At 47.8% G+C, this 14,132-nt stretch overlaps 1 protein-coding gene across 2 annotated transcripts in view; it reads left to right on the top strand.

Annotated features, from left to right (window-relative positions):
* The first annotated feature begins 785 nt into the window (after window positions 1-785).
* The window catches only part of SRP68 (signal recognition particle 68kDa), a 23,762-nt gene continuing 10,415 nt past the window's right edge, over window positions 786-14,132 (top strand). The window contains exons 1-8 of one of the 2 annotated variants that reach the window (XM_006756374.2): window positions 786-980; window positions 2,145-2,211; window positions 4,989-5,102; window positions 7,153-7,348; window positions 8,404-8,486; window positions 8,764-8,873; window positions 9,134-9,216; window positions 10,096-10,236. In XM_006756374.2, the coding sequence (XP_006756437.1) occupies window positions 821-980; window positions 2,145-2,211; window positions 4,989-5,102; window positions 7,153-7,348; window positions 8,404-8,486; window positions 8,764-8,873; window positions 9,134-9,216; window positions 10,096-10,236 (954 nt within the window). In that variant the 5' untranslated portion in view covers window positions 786-820. The remainder of the gene's footprint in view (window positions 981-2,144; window positions 2,212-4,988; window positions 5,103-7,152; window positions 7,349-8,403; window positions 8,487-8,763; window positions 8,874-9,133; window positions 9,217-10,095; window positions 10,237-14,132) is intronic. The other variant, XM_015559231.1, reaches the window with a different exon arrangement.

The raw sequence follows: 14,132 nt of genomic DNA, 5'->3' as shown, positions 1-14,132 counted from the left end.
ACGCAGAGATATGCAAATCCATATCTATATCTATATCTATATATATATATAAATACTTGAACAAAGTGAGGGAGCTAGATCAGTAGATGTCTAAGAGAAGAGCATTCCGGATGGACAGCCAGTGCCGGCCCTGCAGCAGGCACTGGCCTGGGCCCCTAAACAAGGAGGCTGGTGTGACTGTGCTGAATGGACTGGAAGGAGATCGGTGGGAGATGGGAGAGGAGGTAAGAGGCATCGCATGCAGGGCCCTTTTCCATTGTAAGGACGGTTGCTTGTAGCTCTGGTCTGAGAAAAATGAGGCGCCACTGCAAAGTTTTGACTAACCCAATCTGACTTACTTTAAAAAAATTTTTATTGAAATATATTTCACAGACCATGCAATTTACCCATTTAAAGTCTTTGTTTGTTTTTAATTATATACAGAATCGTACAACTGCCACAAGCCATTTTGGAATATTTTCTTTCCTCCCCCCAAAAACCTCTACCCTTGTCGCCATTAGCCTCCCATCTCCACCCCACTCTCAGCCGGAGGCCACCACTACTTTCCGTCTCTATAGAATTGCCTATTCTGGACATTGCATGTGAATGGACCTCTACAATATACCGCCTTTTGCGTGGCTTCTCTCAGTGAGCATCATATTGTAAAGACTCATCCGAGCCCACCCCAGAGGCCCTGCAACAAGTGGCTGCCTCGGGAGGGCCGGGAGGGCGAGGGGAGTCCGCCGCTATCCCATCAGCCTCTGCCTGGCAGGGCCCGCTCTCTCCCGCCGCGGTCGTCTCGCCTCCTCTATCCCGTCCTGCTCTGCGGCACTGGGGCAAGATGGCTGCTGAGAAACAGGTTCCCGGTGGCGGCGGTGGCGGCGGCAGCGGCAGCAGCGGCGGTGGACGCGGTGCCGGGGGAGAAGAAAATAAGGAAAACGAGCGCCCTTCGGCCGGATCGAAGGCCAGCAAGGAGTTCGGGGACAGCCTGAGCTTGGAGAGTATCCTGGAGTAATGGGGCCCGACGGGGAATGACTACGTGTCGGTCGGGCGGCGGGCGGGGAATGGGGAATGGGGAGTAGGCATCGCAGCTTGATGTCCTGGGTGCGAAGGCAAAGCTTAAAGCTTGATGCTCCGAGGGAAAGCCTGTGGCCTGTTGTGAACGCGAGTCGTCGCGGCGAAGCTTCCTTAGTAGGTCGGTGGGCGTTTTCTCTCGCGTGCAGACGCGCCGGAGGAGTAGGTTTCCAGTCTGCATCGCGCGTGATCGCACCTGAGTGCTGGGGACGCCAGCGTGTGGCTTTTGGAAACGAAGCAACAAGTGCGAAGCAGGTAGCGGAGTCTCTGAAATAACACAAGGAGCTTGACGTCTGGACACAGTTACGTTTTCCGGGGGTTGGAGTTTTTGAACTGGAGGTGTAATTCCAGATGGGTGTTAGGACCTTGTACCTCCTCGTCCCTTTTTGGTTATTAAAATACTCCTTTTAATTTTTAGTTTTTTTTTTTTAAATAGAGCCATAGAGAAGCGTTGAGGAAACTGGGGAAAGAAAACTAAAGTTGTAGATAAAGGTCATTGGACTTTTCTAAAGTTGGGTACATGACCTTAAACTATTTTACGATTCTTAAAAAGGAGAGTTTGGTCAGGGCTTGCCCTTTTAAAATAAAAACTTCAGTATCTCTATGCAAACGGGGGCCTGGTTTGGTTGGCAGGTGCTAATCGGGGCGCCTGCGGCATCACAGCTGGTGAGGACAGTTCGGTTTGGCAGGTGGAGGCGGCGATGCCAGTGGGGAGGGATACACGTCACTTCCGGCCCGAACCTGCTGGAGTGCGGACATGACTGGGTCCAGGTGTAACTCAGTGGGAACCAGCCCACTCACAGGCCGCACTTAGAACCCAGCAGCCTCCCTGACGCTGTTGGGGCTCAGTAATCCGTAACGGCTGGTAATGGCCGCCTTTTTTAGTGTGAAAGGAGAAATGGTGAAGGCGATCAGCTTTTCTGTGCGCTTCGCCCTGTCCTCTGGCAAGCAGCTTTGAAAATGGTTTCACTAGCGAAAGCATTTCAGAAATGTGTAATCCGCTGTGGTTGGCTACAGATACAGACGAATGGGGACACGTTTTGATCTATTTGGGTTCTTGCCTTTGGAGCTTTTCCTTAGCCTGGCGCTAGTTCTGCAGATTATTAAGGAATCGCAGCAGCAGCACGGCCTGCGGCATGGAGATTTTCAGAGGTACAGGTGAGTATCGTGTGCAAGTCGTTGTGGAATTTTCAGCTTAGTTTCCGTTGTTAATATCCTACTTGGTGATATCAGAAAGTATACCTAGAAAGTCTAGCTCTGAACTTACATTGGATCCTCAAACGATACTTAATTTTCAAATTTAAAGTTTTATTATGAATAAAAAGTGCCAATCTTTTTGTCCATGTTGCCTCACAATAGTGCAGATACATGGGAGGCTTCTGCTGAAATTAATAAGCAAGTTAATGGCCATCATTTTTTTTTAACTTAGTCATATTGTGTAGTGTTGGTTAAATGCAAAGCTTTACAGTATTTTAAACAAAAGGGGAATTTCCGGCATTGTGATTCATTGGTAAACTTTTTATAAGAGCCCGCAAGTTGAAAAACATTTAATATGAGCCTGAAAAATACAATAGATGCCGAATGTGTAATACAGTTCAGTACTTTGAAAGCAGAAATACCCAACTGTTTCTGTATTGTAGATACAGGCTTTGGCTACCTGATTGTCAAAAGTGCTACAGAAACACTAATCTCAGCTTCTGAGGAGTCAGCTTTATGGTGAGGGCAGCAGCTGGGGCAGATGGGCAAGGTGGGGGCGGCAGGACAGGAGGTGGCAGGACAGTGCGGAGGGCCTGGAGGCTAAGCTGCTTCAGGTGTTCGTCGAGGTGTGGGGAGCCACTGAGGAGTTACACAGATTTTTATCACTTGATTTGTTTTTAGATATTAGGAAAATTTCCAAAAACAAATGTAGGGTTGATAGTATAATGAACTCATCACACATGTATTGCAGTGGTCAACTTTCTGCTCTGTTCCAATTTGTGTTTTTTTTCTAGTTATTTTATTCAATATTGAATTTTTTTTAAAGAATACGTTTTTATTTATTGTAGAGAGGGGAAGGGAGAGGGATAGAGAGAGAGAAACATCGATCGGCTATCTCCTGCACACTCCCTAGTGGGGATCAAGCCGCAACCCAGGCATGTGCACCTGCCTGGGAATCAAACTGGTTACCTCTTGATTCATAGGTTGATGCTCAACCGCTGAGCCAATATTGGCCAGACCAATACTGCATTTTATTTTATTTTTAATTTTTTAAAATATATTTTATTGATTCTCCACAAAGGAAGGGAGAGAGACAGAGAGTTAGAAACATCGATCAGCTGCCTCCTGCACACCCTCTACTGGGGATGTGCCCTCAACCAAGGTATATGCCCTTGACCGGAATCGAACCCGGCCGACACTCTATCCACTGAGCCAAACCAGTCAGGGCCAATACTGCATTTTAATTGGCTTTTTGGTGGTAAAAATATACGTAACATAAAATTGACATCAGTGTGTACCTTTCAGTCATTTTTTATGTCTTTAAATACATAAATACATTTGTATATGTGCGCCCACAAAATAGTGTTTTTGGTTCTCTAGTCCTTTTCTATGCACTTTTTCATAAGCTTGCTCATATTGTATATACAAATGTGTATCCTGCCTTTTGGCTGAATATTATATTGTATGTATTTCTCCCTGCCTATAAAAATGTTCTACACACACGATTCTTATAAGTTGCAATATTACCCAGTGTATATGTATACAATAATTTATTTGCCTTTTCCTTGGAATTGGTTACATATATAATTGCCAGTTTTTTAGGTTTAAAATTTTTGTTCCCATGAATCTGTTCAAACCTCGTTGTATTTCTGATTATTCCTTGAGTATAGAATAGTATAGAAGTAAACTGTTGGTTCAGGGAGTATGAACATTTTTTTAAAAATATATTTTATTGATTTTTTACAGAGAGGAAGGGAGAGGGATAGAGAGCCAGAAACATCAATGAGAGAGAAACATCGATCAGCTGCCTCCTGCACATCCCCCACTGGGGAAATGCCCGCAACCCAGGTACATGTCCTTGACCGGAATCGAACCTGGGACCTTTCAGTCCGCAGGCCGACGCTCTATCCACTGAGCCAAACCGGTTTCGGCAAGTATGAACATTTTTAAGGATCATGATAAATGTATCCAAATTGCCAAAAAATTCTTAGCAAATTATATTTCTCCCCATAAAGTATGAGTGTTCCATTTGATTTTTATGTAAAAGGATAAGTGATAATTAAAGCAAAACTTATGAATTGAGGGAGAAGATCTAGTTTATAGAGTCAGCCAGACTGTTACTTTTTTTAATAAGCTATTCCCTGGTAGCTTTAGGACTAAGATACTACAGTATCATTTAAATATTATTCTGTATTGTAAATTATGCACTATATTACTTGATTAAGGGTTGGTATAAATTTGTATATATTTTTACACTAATTTAGTCAAAATACTTTTACTGTGCATCTATATGTTAGGCACTGTGCTTAGAAATTTGAAAATAAAGTCATCTTCGCACTAAAGGAGTTTATGTTAGTGAGACAGACGTCCTGCTCATTCTTTCAAAACCCACCATCAGTCCACTCCAGCGCGTGTCAGCGAGGAGAGGACGATGACGCGTGTCCTTTACATCCAGCGTGGCATGTGTTTCCTTGGTTGCCATTTTATCTGCGTGACCCTCCCAACTAGAGGATGGGTCCTTTGGGAATGGGTACTCTGTCCTCTGTCTCTCTCTGTCTTCTGTGATGCCAGTCAGACCGCCCTGCTTGCTTTACTTCAGCGAATGTTTGCAAGACGATGTGTGGTGGCTATAGAAACCATAAGCAGAACATGTTCAACCTGTGGCCTTACCTTATAGAACCTACTGTTGAGTCTGCTGTCAGGCTGTCTGAGTGACTTCTGTTTGTGGTTTCTTACAGGGGCTACTGCTCCCGTAGACAAAGGCGTCTCCGGAAAACACTCAACTTCAAGATGGGGAACAGACACAAATTCACAGGGAAAAAAGTAACTGAAGATCTTCTGACTGATAACAGGTACCGACTGCTCAGTGCTGGGTGCTAAGTACTTTTTACAGTGTGCCAGACATTGTGCCAAACTCTTTCATTGTCTCATGTGATTTTTTTAAAATATATTTTTTATTGATTTCAGAGAGGAAGGGAGAGGGAGAGAAAGAAACACCAATGATGAGAGAGAACCATTGATCGGCGGCCTCCTGCGTGCCCCCTACTAGGGACCGAGCCCACAACCCGGGCACGCGCCCTTGACCGGAATCGAACCTGGGCCCCTTCAGTCCGCAGGCCGGCGCTCTATCCACTGAGCCAAACCAGCGAGGGCTCATGTGATTTTTTAGCAGCCCTGTGGAGTGGGCGTTTTTACTATTGCTGTGTTGTAATAAGGTTGAAGAACTTGTTTAAGCCGAACCGGTTTGGCTCAGTGGATAGAGCGCCGGCCTGCGGACTGAAGGGTCCCAGGTTCGATTCCGGTCAAGGGCATGTACCTGGGTTGCGGGCACATACCCATTGGGGAGCATGCAGGAGGCAGCTGATCGATCTCTCTCATCGATGTTTCTAACTCTCTAGCCCTCTCCCTTCTTCTCTGTAAAAAATCAATAAAATAAAAAATAAAAGCCCTAACTGGTTTGGCTCAGTGGATAGAGCGTCGGCCTGCGGACTGAAAGGTCCCAGGTTCGATTCCGGCCAAGGGCATGTACCTTGGTTGCGGGCGCATACCCAGTAGGATGTGTGCAGGAGGCAGCTGATCGATGTTTCTCTTTCATCGATATTTCTGACTCTCTATCCCTTTCCTTTCCTCTGTGAAAAATCAATAAAATATATTAAAAATAAATAAATAAAAATTAAAAAGAACTTGTTCAAAAACTGTGGTGGATGGTAACGTTAAAGTCGGTGATTAAAATCTGACCAGTGCTGGGAAAGGCTTCTGGAATGCAAACTTAGTGTCTTGAAGTGCTTGCTTCAGTCAGTAGATCTCAGATGGAATCTGGCCGCACACACGTCACTACAGATGAGCCCCGTGTGTGGGTGCTGCAGGCACCCTGCATCATGCTGCTGAGGAGTAACCTGCAGGCACAGGTACTGGAGGCCTCAGGTCAGTTCCTCAGGCTACAGCTGTGGGCCAGATTGGTCCTCCTGCCACCTGTCCTTATAAATAAAGTTTTATTGGAACACAGCCACATCATTCGCTCAGTATTGTTCCCAGCTGCTTTGTGCTACCGTAACAGAGTAATTGTGACAGAGACCATATGGTCTACAGAGTCTAGAATATTGGGCCCTTTACAAAGAAGTTTCCTGTGAATGGGATGATGTCAGTCCACTGAGCCACACCCACCGGGCTCAATGTATCGCCTCCTAAGGCTCTGGTTTCTAACTGGGTGGGACAAGAGAGATGTGGATTCAAAGGTGAGGCCAGACTGTGTGCTTGGACAGTCTCTATTTGCTGAAATTGGGGGGGTGGTGGGGGTCAGTCTAGGTTTGCCATTGAGGTGGGAGCAGGCTTTTCAATAAGAAGTATCTGGTGTTGCCCTAACCGGTTTGGCTCAGTGGATAGAGCGTCGGCCTGTGGACTGAAAGGTCCCAGGTTCGATTCGGGTCAAGGGCATGTACCTTGGTTGTGGGCACATCCCCAGTAGGAGGTGTGCAGGGGTGGTCCTGGCTGGTTTGGCTCTGGATAGAGTGTCGGCCTGCGGACTGAAGGGTCCCGGGTTCGATTCTAGTCAAGGACACGTGCCCAGGTTGTGGGCTCCATCCCCAGTAGGGGGCGTGAAGGAGGCAGCCGATCAGTGATTCTCATCATTGATGTTTCTATCTCTCCCTCTCTCTTCCACCCTGAAATCAATAAAAATATATTTAGAAAAAGAAAAGAAAAACCCGAGGAGGAGCCTGAGTCAGGGGAGCCTCAGCCCAAGATGCGGATTTTGAAGTCAGGGCTGATGCTGTGAGAAGAGTAGTCAGGAGAGCCAGGGAGCGCGGGAGAGGCTGCGAGGCCGCAGGTGGTGCCTCGGAGAACGCCTGAGTCTGTGCTCCTGGCCTTGCCTGTTCAGCTCCCTCGCTCCTGTCTCTGGTTTAGGTACTTGCTGCTGGTTCTGATGGATGCTGAAAGAGCCTGGAGCTACGCCATGCAGCTCAAACAGGAAGCCAACACTGAGCCCCGAAAACGGTTCCACTTGTTGTCTCGCCTCCGCAAAGCCGTGAAGCATGCGGAGGACTTGGAGCGCCTGTGTGAGAGCAATCGCGTGGATGCCAAGACCAAGCTGGAGGCTCAGGTCAGTGTCTTAGCCTTGGCTTTGCTTTATTGTGCAGACGGGAGACGTGACTCCACAGAGCTCCGGCCCACAGAACAGGGTTCCTTGGGGTACACACGGGTAGTCAGGAGAGGAGCAAAACTGGTTTTGGTTGTTCAAGGTGAAGTTGGTATCTCTTTTTAGTCCTCTCCTGAGGATATGTTTATGGGTTTTAGAGAGAGAGGAAGGGGTGGAGGGAGCAGAAGAGAGAGAAACGTGAAAGCGATCGGTTGCTTCCCATATGCATCCTGACCGGGGATCAAACCACAACCTGGGTATGTGATGGGGACCCACACCTGCAGCCTCTGGTGCATGAGGTGACGCCCCTACCACCCGAGCCACCCAGCCAGGGCGGCAGCTCTGGCTTTTGAGCTTTTGGTTTTTAATAATCGGCCCTCACTTTGAAAGAAAGCTCGTGTTTCTTTTTTTTCTTTTTTTTTTAAATATATTTTATTGACTTTACAGAGAGGAAGAGAGAGAGATAGAGAGTCAGAAACATCGATGAGAGAGAAACATCGATCAGCTGCCTCCTGCACATCCCCCACTGTGGATGTGCCCGCAACCCAGGTACATGCCCTTGGACCGGAATCGAACCCGGGGCCTTTCAGTCCATAGGCTGACACTCTATCCACTGAGCCAAACCGGTTTTGGCGCTCGTGTTTCTTTTGATATGTAAATGAAAACTTTTCATCTTCTACTTGGAAGCGTTCACAAAATAGTAATTTTTAAAAATGCATTTATTTAAAAGAGATGGATATTGCAAGTTTACATTCACCTTTTGATACTTACGTGATAGCCCAGAAGCTGGTTTTAAGTAAAATGAAGACAACCAATTCCTTCATTTTGAAGTTCTCTCCTGGGAAGTAAATGAATCCACAAATTCCCTGTGTATCTCACTGGATTAGTGAGACGCTGTTCCCCTTTAAAGTCAGCCTGAGTATCTGTGCTCTGGAACCCAAGGTGACAGGTCATAGAAGAGGTCGAGCCCTGACACTGCTGCTCGGGGCTGACGCAGTTTCTCTCCCTGCCGCCTCCAGGCCTACACGGCGTACCTCGCGGGGATGCTGCGGTTTGAGCATCAGGAGTGGAAGGCTGCCATCGAGGCTTTTAACAAATGCAAGTAAGTCCTCCGCTCCCAGGCTCTGGCCAGGTTCACTCTAGGTCGTCCCCTGCCTCGAGCTGCAGATCAGGTGACGATTGTTTCTGTGCAAGTTGGTACAGTTTTCTGTTTCTCTTCCTTTCAGAAATGTTACTTATTCTCGTTCACTCTAGAACATGCCCGTTCTGGTAGCTGGGAGAAGGCCTCAAAGTGCCTTGCTTTGTTTTTAGCCAGCGTGTTGCTTGTGAGCTCATTGTGTTAGAATAAGGCTGCTGTAGACCGTGCTCTCCCCTCGCAGAACTATCTACGAGAAGCTCGCCAGCGCTTTCACGGAGGAGCAGGCCGTGCTGTACAACCAGCGCGTGGAGGAGATCTCGCCCAACATCCGCTACTGCGCCTACAACATCGGTGAGGGGCTGCGGCGAGCCCTGGTGGGGGCGGGTGGCCCACCTCCGAAAAGGTGGGACTGTCAGTCAGGTCAGCTCAGAATCGCAGGAGGCCGGGCCTTGCTTGGCTTCCACCCTGCGTCTCGTGAGCCCCACGAGCTCCGGGCAAGGACTGGCGTCACTGCACGTGCTGGCGCAGGGCGCCGCCTTCCTGTGGGAGCTGAACCTCGAGGTTTTGGAGAGAACAGACCAGTCCCTTCACCGTTTTCCTCTCATTCTCAGGGGACCAGTCAGCGATCAATGAACTCATGCAGATGAGACTCAGGTCTGGGGGCACCGAGGGGCTCCTGGCTGAAAAATTGGAGGTAATCTAGTGTGTATGTTTTTTGTGAAAAGTCTTTGGTTTTAAAAAGTCCAGAAAAAAAGTAATCCATAATCCCATCACCCAATATAATTGCTATTAGTATATGCATATTTCTATCTTTTTTAAGCAAAACACTTTTCATTTAGTATTTTTAAGTATTCAAGTTCTTTGCCAGTTACATTTATTTTCTAAGCAATATAGGCTCATAGACAGTAGGAAATACAAACGATGGGGGAAACAAGGTCACGTGCGTTGCCACACACAGACTTTTGTATGTGTCAGAAAAAGGCATATGTTTTTAAAATGGGATCTCAGTGTGCAGTTTAGTAACATTCTTTTACAGTATGACACATGTGGTTTTCCCCTTCAGTAAATACCTTCTACATCATCTTTTGATGGCCACCTGGTACTCCTTTAGGCCTGTTTTATTTGACCACTTCAGTGTTACTAAGTGTTAAACAGTATTACCATGAATATCTATGTCCCCAGTTTTTGTACGTATTCTTAATTATTTCCTTAGGATAAATTTCTAAAAGTGTAATGAAATATTTTTGAAGCTTTTGATACATATTGATAAATGTTTTCCGTTTCTACTAATTTACATTTCTGCCTGTGGTGTATGACAGATATGCTTTCCTCCTTTTACCCCTTATCAGAACTCAGTGATGGTCTTTTTAACCTTCTGTGACGTCTTTTTAATATTTGAGTTTCTGTACGCCGAGATACATGATCCCAGGAGGAATTCAGATATAAATTTGTGTGTACTCTATAAGTATAATGTGTTGGCTATAGAAAGAGACACATACAAATTAGTATTGATTTCCCCTTGGTCACTCATGTCCATCAGTTAAAGCTTTAACTTTCCGATACTACTTTCCAGGCATTGATCACTCAGACTCGAGCCAAACAGGCGGCCACCATGAGCGAAGTGGAATGGAGAGGGAGGGCGGTCCCGGTCAAGATCGACAAAGTGCGGATCTTTTTACTGGGATTGGCTGACAACGAGGCGGCCATTGCTCAGGTAGGGAGCACCCTCCTCTCTCCTGTATGTTTCTGAAGAGGTGTGTGTGTATGTGTTTAAAGTCACCAAACAAAAACTTATCTTTGTTATTATTATTATTGTTTAAAGTATTACAAATAGTAGTACGTGTCTCTTTTTTTCCCAATTGACCTTCCCCTGGCCTCCCCTACCCCCCGGCACATGCCCTCACCCCCCTCCCAGTGTCTTGCGTCCATTTGTCCATTGGTTATGCTTATATGCATGCATACAAGTCCTTCGGTTGATCTCTTAACTCCCTGCCAACCCAACCCCAGCCTTTCCGCTGTAGTTTGACAGTCTGTTCGATGCTTCCCTGCCTCTGTATCTATTACAAAAACTTACCTTAATGCTGTTGGGTATTTGATAACGGTCTCAAGATGAACCCTCTTGAATAAAATTATTTTAAAAGCTAAGTTTATAGAGGAGATATTATGTGTGAAGGGCAAAGGCATTGATGGCGGCAGCCGTCAGCACACACCTGGCAGCAGTGAGAGGCCGGCCGCAGGCAGGGGTGGCTTTGGCCCAGCAGGTGGAGCAGCGGCTTCACTGTCGTTTTCCTCTGTCTGACCTCTCACCTCGCCTCCTGTCCCTGGGCTTTCTAAGGAGAGCCTCGCTAGACCAGAAGATCTTGTTGGTGTGCGGTCTGTGTAATACTCATGCAGAGCTGCTGGCCGACATAATTGTGCCTGTTTGTGGGTGTAAACAACCAAGTGAGTTTCAGGAGGTGAGATCCTGGGCTCTTGGTTTGCACAAGCGATTAGGCACTTTTTGGACCTCCTCCTCCATGTGCAGCGAAGAGCATCTTTAAAAAGAAAAGCCAGGCCGCTCAGCACATCCGCCACCTCCCAGGGCCCTGATGTTTCTTTCCTGAGACGCCCCGCAGCTGGGACCCCGAGTGACTTGCATGTCGGGCGCTTGGTCAGTTGTTCCCATGGGTTGTTTGAAGCCTCCAGTCTTGCCAGTGACTTGTTCCAAAAGAGCTCCTTTGACTTGAGGACAGCTTTCCGTGGTGGGATTTCTTTGTGCCTCTGCGTTACGGGCGCCTCTCGAGTTTTCCTTTATTTGCTAAAGGACGGAAGACTAGCACAGGGCTAGGAAGTTTTTCCCCTGAAACGAGGAGACTGAGAAACACTCGGAGAGCATTTCCTTGCGCTGGAGTGTGGCAGTGTCTCTTCTGGACGAGGGCTCTGGTAGCAGCCGCCGTTTGGCCTATGTGATCGGGTTAATGGTTTTGTTTTAAAAGTGACACATGCGGGAAGAAAAGAACTGCCATCGGTGACAGCCAGGCAGGAGTTCTGGCTAGAATGGGGTGGGGGAGGCCCACAGGGCAAATTCAAGGGGGGCTCCTAGGACTGGGCCACAGACATATATCAGATAAAGGACAAGAAAAGCTAACATCTATTAAGTTTTAAAAATTATTCAGCTTAAAGTTTAGAAAATATAAATGATGTTTTAAAGAGATTGATCTGTCTCACGTTCCACTCACTTCCATTGATATTTCACTATAATAAAAAGGAAACCAGTGTATAAGTCTTCCTTGTATTCATGAGGTGTACTTTTTACTTGTTGGAATTACACGGAGATCTATTTTATATCCTGTGTTTATTCACATTTTGTAAAGATTTTTCATGTTCTTATCAATCATTTCATAAAACTTAAAAAAATGCCTGGTGGTCACCTGGACAGAGACCCCACAGGGGGAGCAGAGGAGGGTGTGTGTGTACAACCACCCGATGTAACTTTAAAGTATTGTTTAAAGTATTCCTTACTGTCCCGGATACACTGCTGAGTGCTTCTGCCCGTTTGTCTTCAGCCCCACAGGGTGGGCAACGCTCGTTTACAGATGGGAAGCGGGCCTCAGAGCTGTGTCACTTCCAACCACAGATCGAGGGGAGCCTGGCCTTTCAATCCAGGCCCTTTGGCTCCCCTCATGTTCCTTGGCCTTTCCCACATGCCCTGTTAGAGTCACAGGGGGCTGGGAACAGGACCGTGCCCTTGGCTTTGGTGAGTGGCTGATGTACGTCACTCAGCGCACACAGCAGCATCCTGGGCCTGGGAAGGGCTCGAGTAGGCAAAGCCGGGAGTGAACTCAGCTCCTGGCAAAGGCATCGTCTCCCTGCAGCCGGTTGGGGGGGGGGCAGGTCTCCCACGTGGGGGAGCTTATCTTTCTCCTGTTTTTTACACATAATTAGAGATGAAAACCTGTAGTTGGGGAGGCCTTTTGCCTTATTTGTATAGTAATTCAGCTTCGGCTAAACTAGACCAAATGAGGACATTTTACACCTTGGAGATGAGGGCTCTTCGTCTCGCTGTCTCCCAACCTACCCGACACTGGCGTTTGCCGCCCTCAGGAACTGGGATGCAGGATTCAGAGGTCCCTGTTCTCCACTTGCTTGGCAAGGCTTTCAGGACTTCGGTACTGAAACAGCAGTACTGAGAAGCATGGGAGGAAGAAATAACTCAGGGAGGCGAGACACTGGACTGAAAAGACTGGAGCTGAGAGTGAATCCGCTGCCAAATCCAGTTGCAAAATCCTGAGTCTCAGCCAAGCTTTAAGTCTTCACGTCTTCCATGTTGTCTCACTTTGTAACTTCCTTCTAGTGGGCTCCCGTCACATGGGTCACCGCGGACTTGTCCCTGTGGTCGATCGTGAGGCAGCTCTTTGGGAGGGAGGGCAGGTCTGACACAGCTGCGGGTTGGATGGCTCTCAGCTGTGGTTATTATTTGTATAATAATTCAGCTTCGGCTAAACTAGACCAAGTGAGGACATTTTACACCTTGGAGGTGAGGGCTCTTCATCTCGGTTAATATTTTAATGTTTGAGTGGAAAGGAGACCATTTATTCTGCCCTTTTGAAATCCCCCTTTACCAGATATTCCTAGTTTTCTCTAGACCTCAGTGGGCCGGGTGAGGTGTGGTTCCATCCCCTGGTTCTCCCATGGGTGTGGTGGGGAATGTGGTCAGACTTGCCTTGTTTGTCTCTTAGTCACACCACCCCCTTCCAGCAATTTTTGTAGGCAAGTGAAAACGGTCTGTTTTTAATAGTGGAGGGCGGGGGTCACTAGTTCAGGACATACAGCAGCCGGTTTTGCTCTGTACCCGTGAGCCTGGAGAGGTGACCTCAAGCCACATCCTGGGACGTTTGAAGTTGCTCTGGAATATATGCACAAGGGCTAGTGAGTAACGCACTCCTGGGCCTGAGGTGGCTCTGGGTCGCAGGCCCACCTCGTTCTTGGGCAGGGAGGTGCCACGTGTTCGGAGCACCTGCTGGGAGGTCTGCGTGTGCGGTCTGAGGACCCCGCTGTCCGTGTAGAGAGGCCTTTCTTGTTCCTTTGTCCTCTCAAATGATCTTAGCCTCCAAGACAGTTCATGGAATAAAAGTGTAAAAATGAAACATGCTGAAAGCCTCCTGTTCGGAGACGTTTGCCCGCCCAGAGGAGTGGTCTCTGGTCACTGTGCCCAGCTGACCGGCGTCCTCCCCGCAGATCGGCTCTCCCCTTCGTTGTGGCCTCCCCCTTCCTAACAGTCCCAGGGGCGCCTCGCTCTGCTCAGCACCTGGTGCAGGGGCGCCGCCTCCCCAGGGCGTGGAGGGGACCCGTGCCGTGGAGAGGCTCAGCGGTGTTTTCATTTTCTCGGTGACCCTCCCTGCAGGAGGGCGACGGAGCCTGTGCGGCCGGTAAAACGAAGGTGACCTTTTCTGACTTACACACCCTTTGTCCCAACCGCGAACCCTGCCCGTCTTTAAAAGGGCGTTGGTGGCGTAATTGCTGGGTTGCCTGGTATCGGACTAGAGCGGGAGCTCACCCGCTGCTGAGGAGGCGGCTCTGCTCGGTGTGGTCGCTGCCAAGTCTGTTCACAAATCTTTTTTTTAAAATATA

This window comes from Myotis davidii, unplaced genomic scaffold (assembly GCF_000327345.1).
Source record: "Myotis davidii unplaced genomic scaffold, ASM32734v1 scaffold274, whole genome shotgun sequence".
Taxonomy (NCBI): Eukaryota; Metazoa; Chordata; class Mammalia; order Chiroptera; family Vespertilionidae; genus Myotis; species Myotis davidii.
The sequence above is the reverse complement of the archived record's forward strand: the minus strand, read 5'-3'. Positions and strand labels throughout refer to the sequence as shown.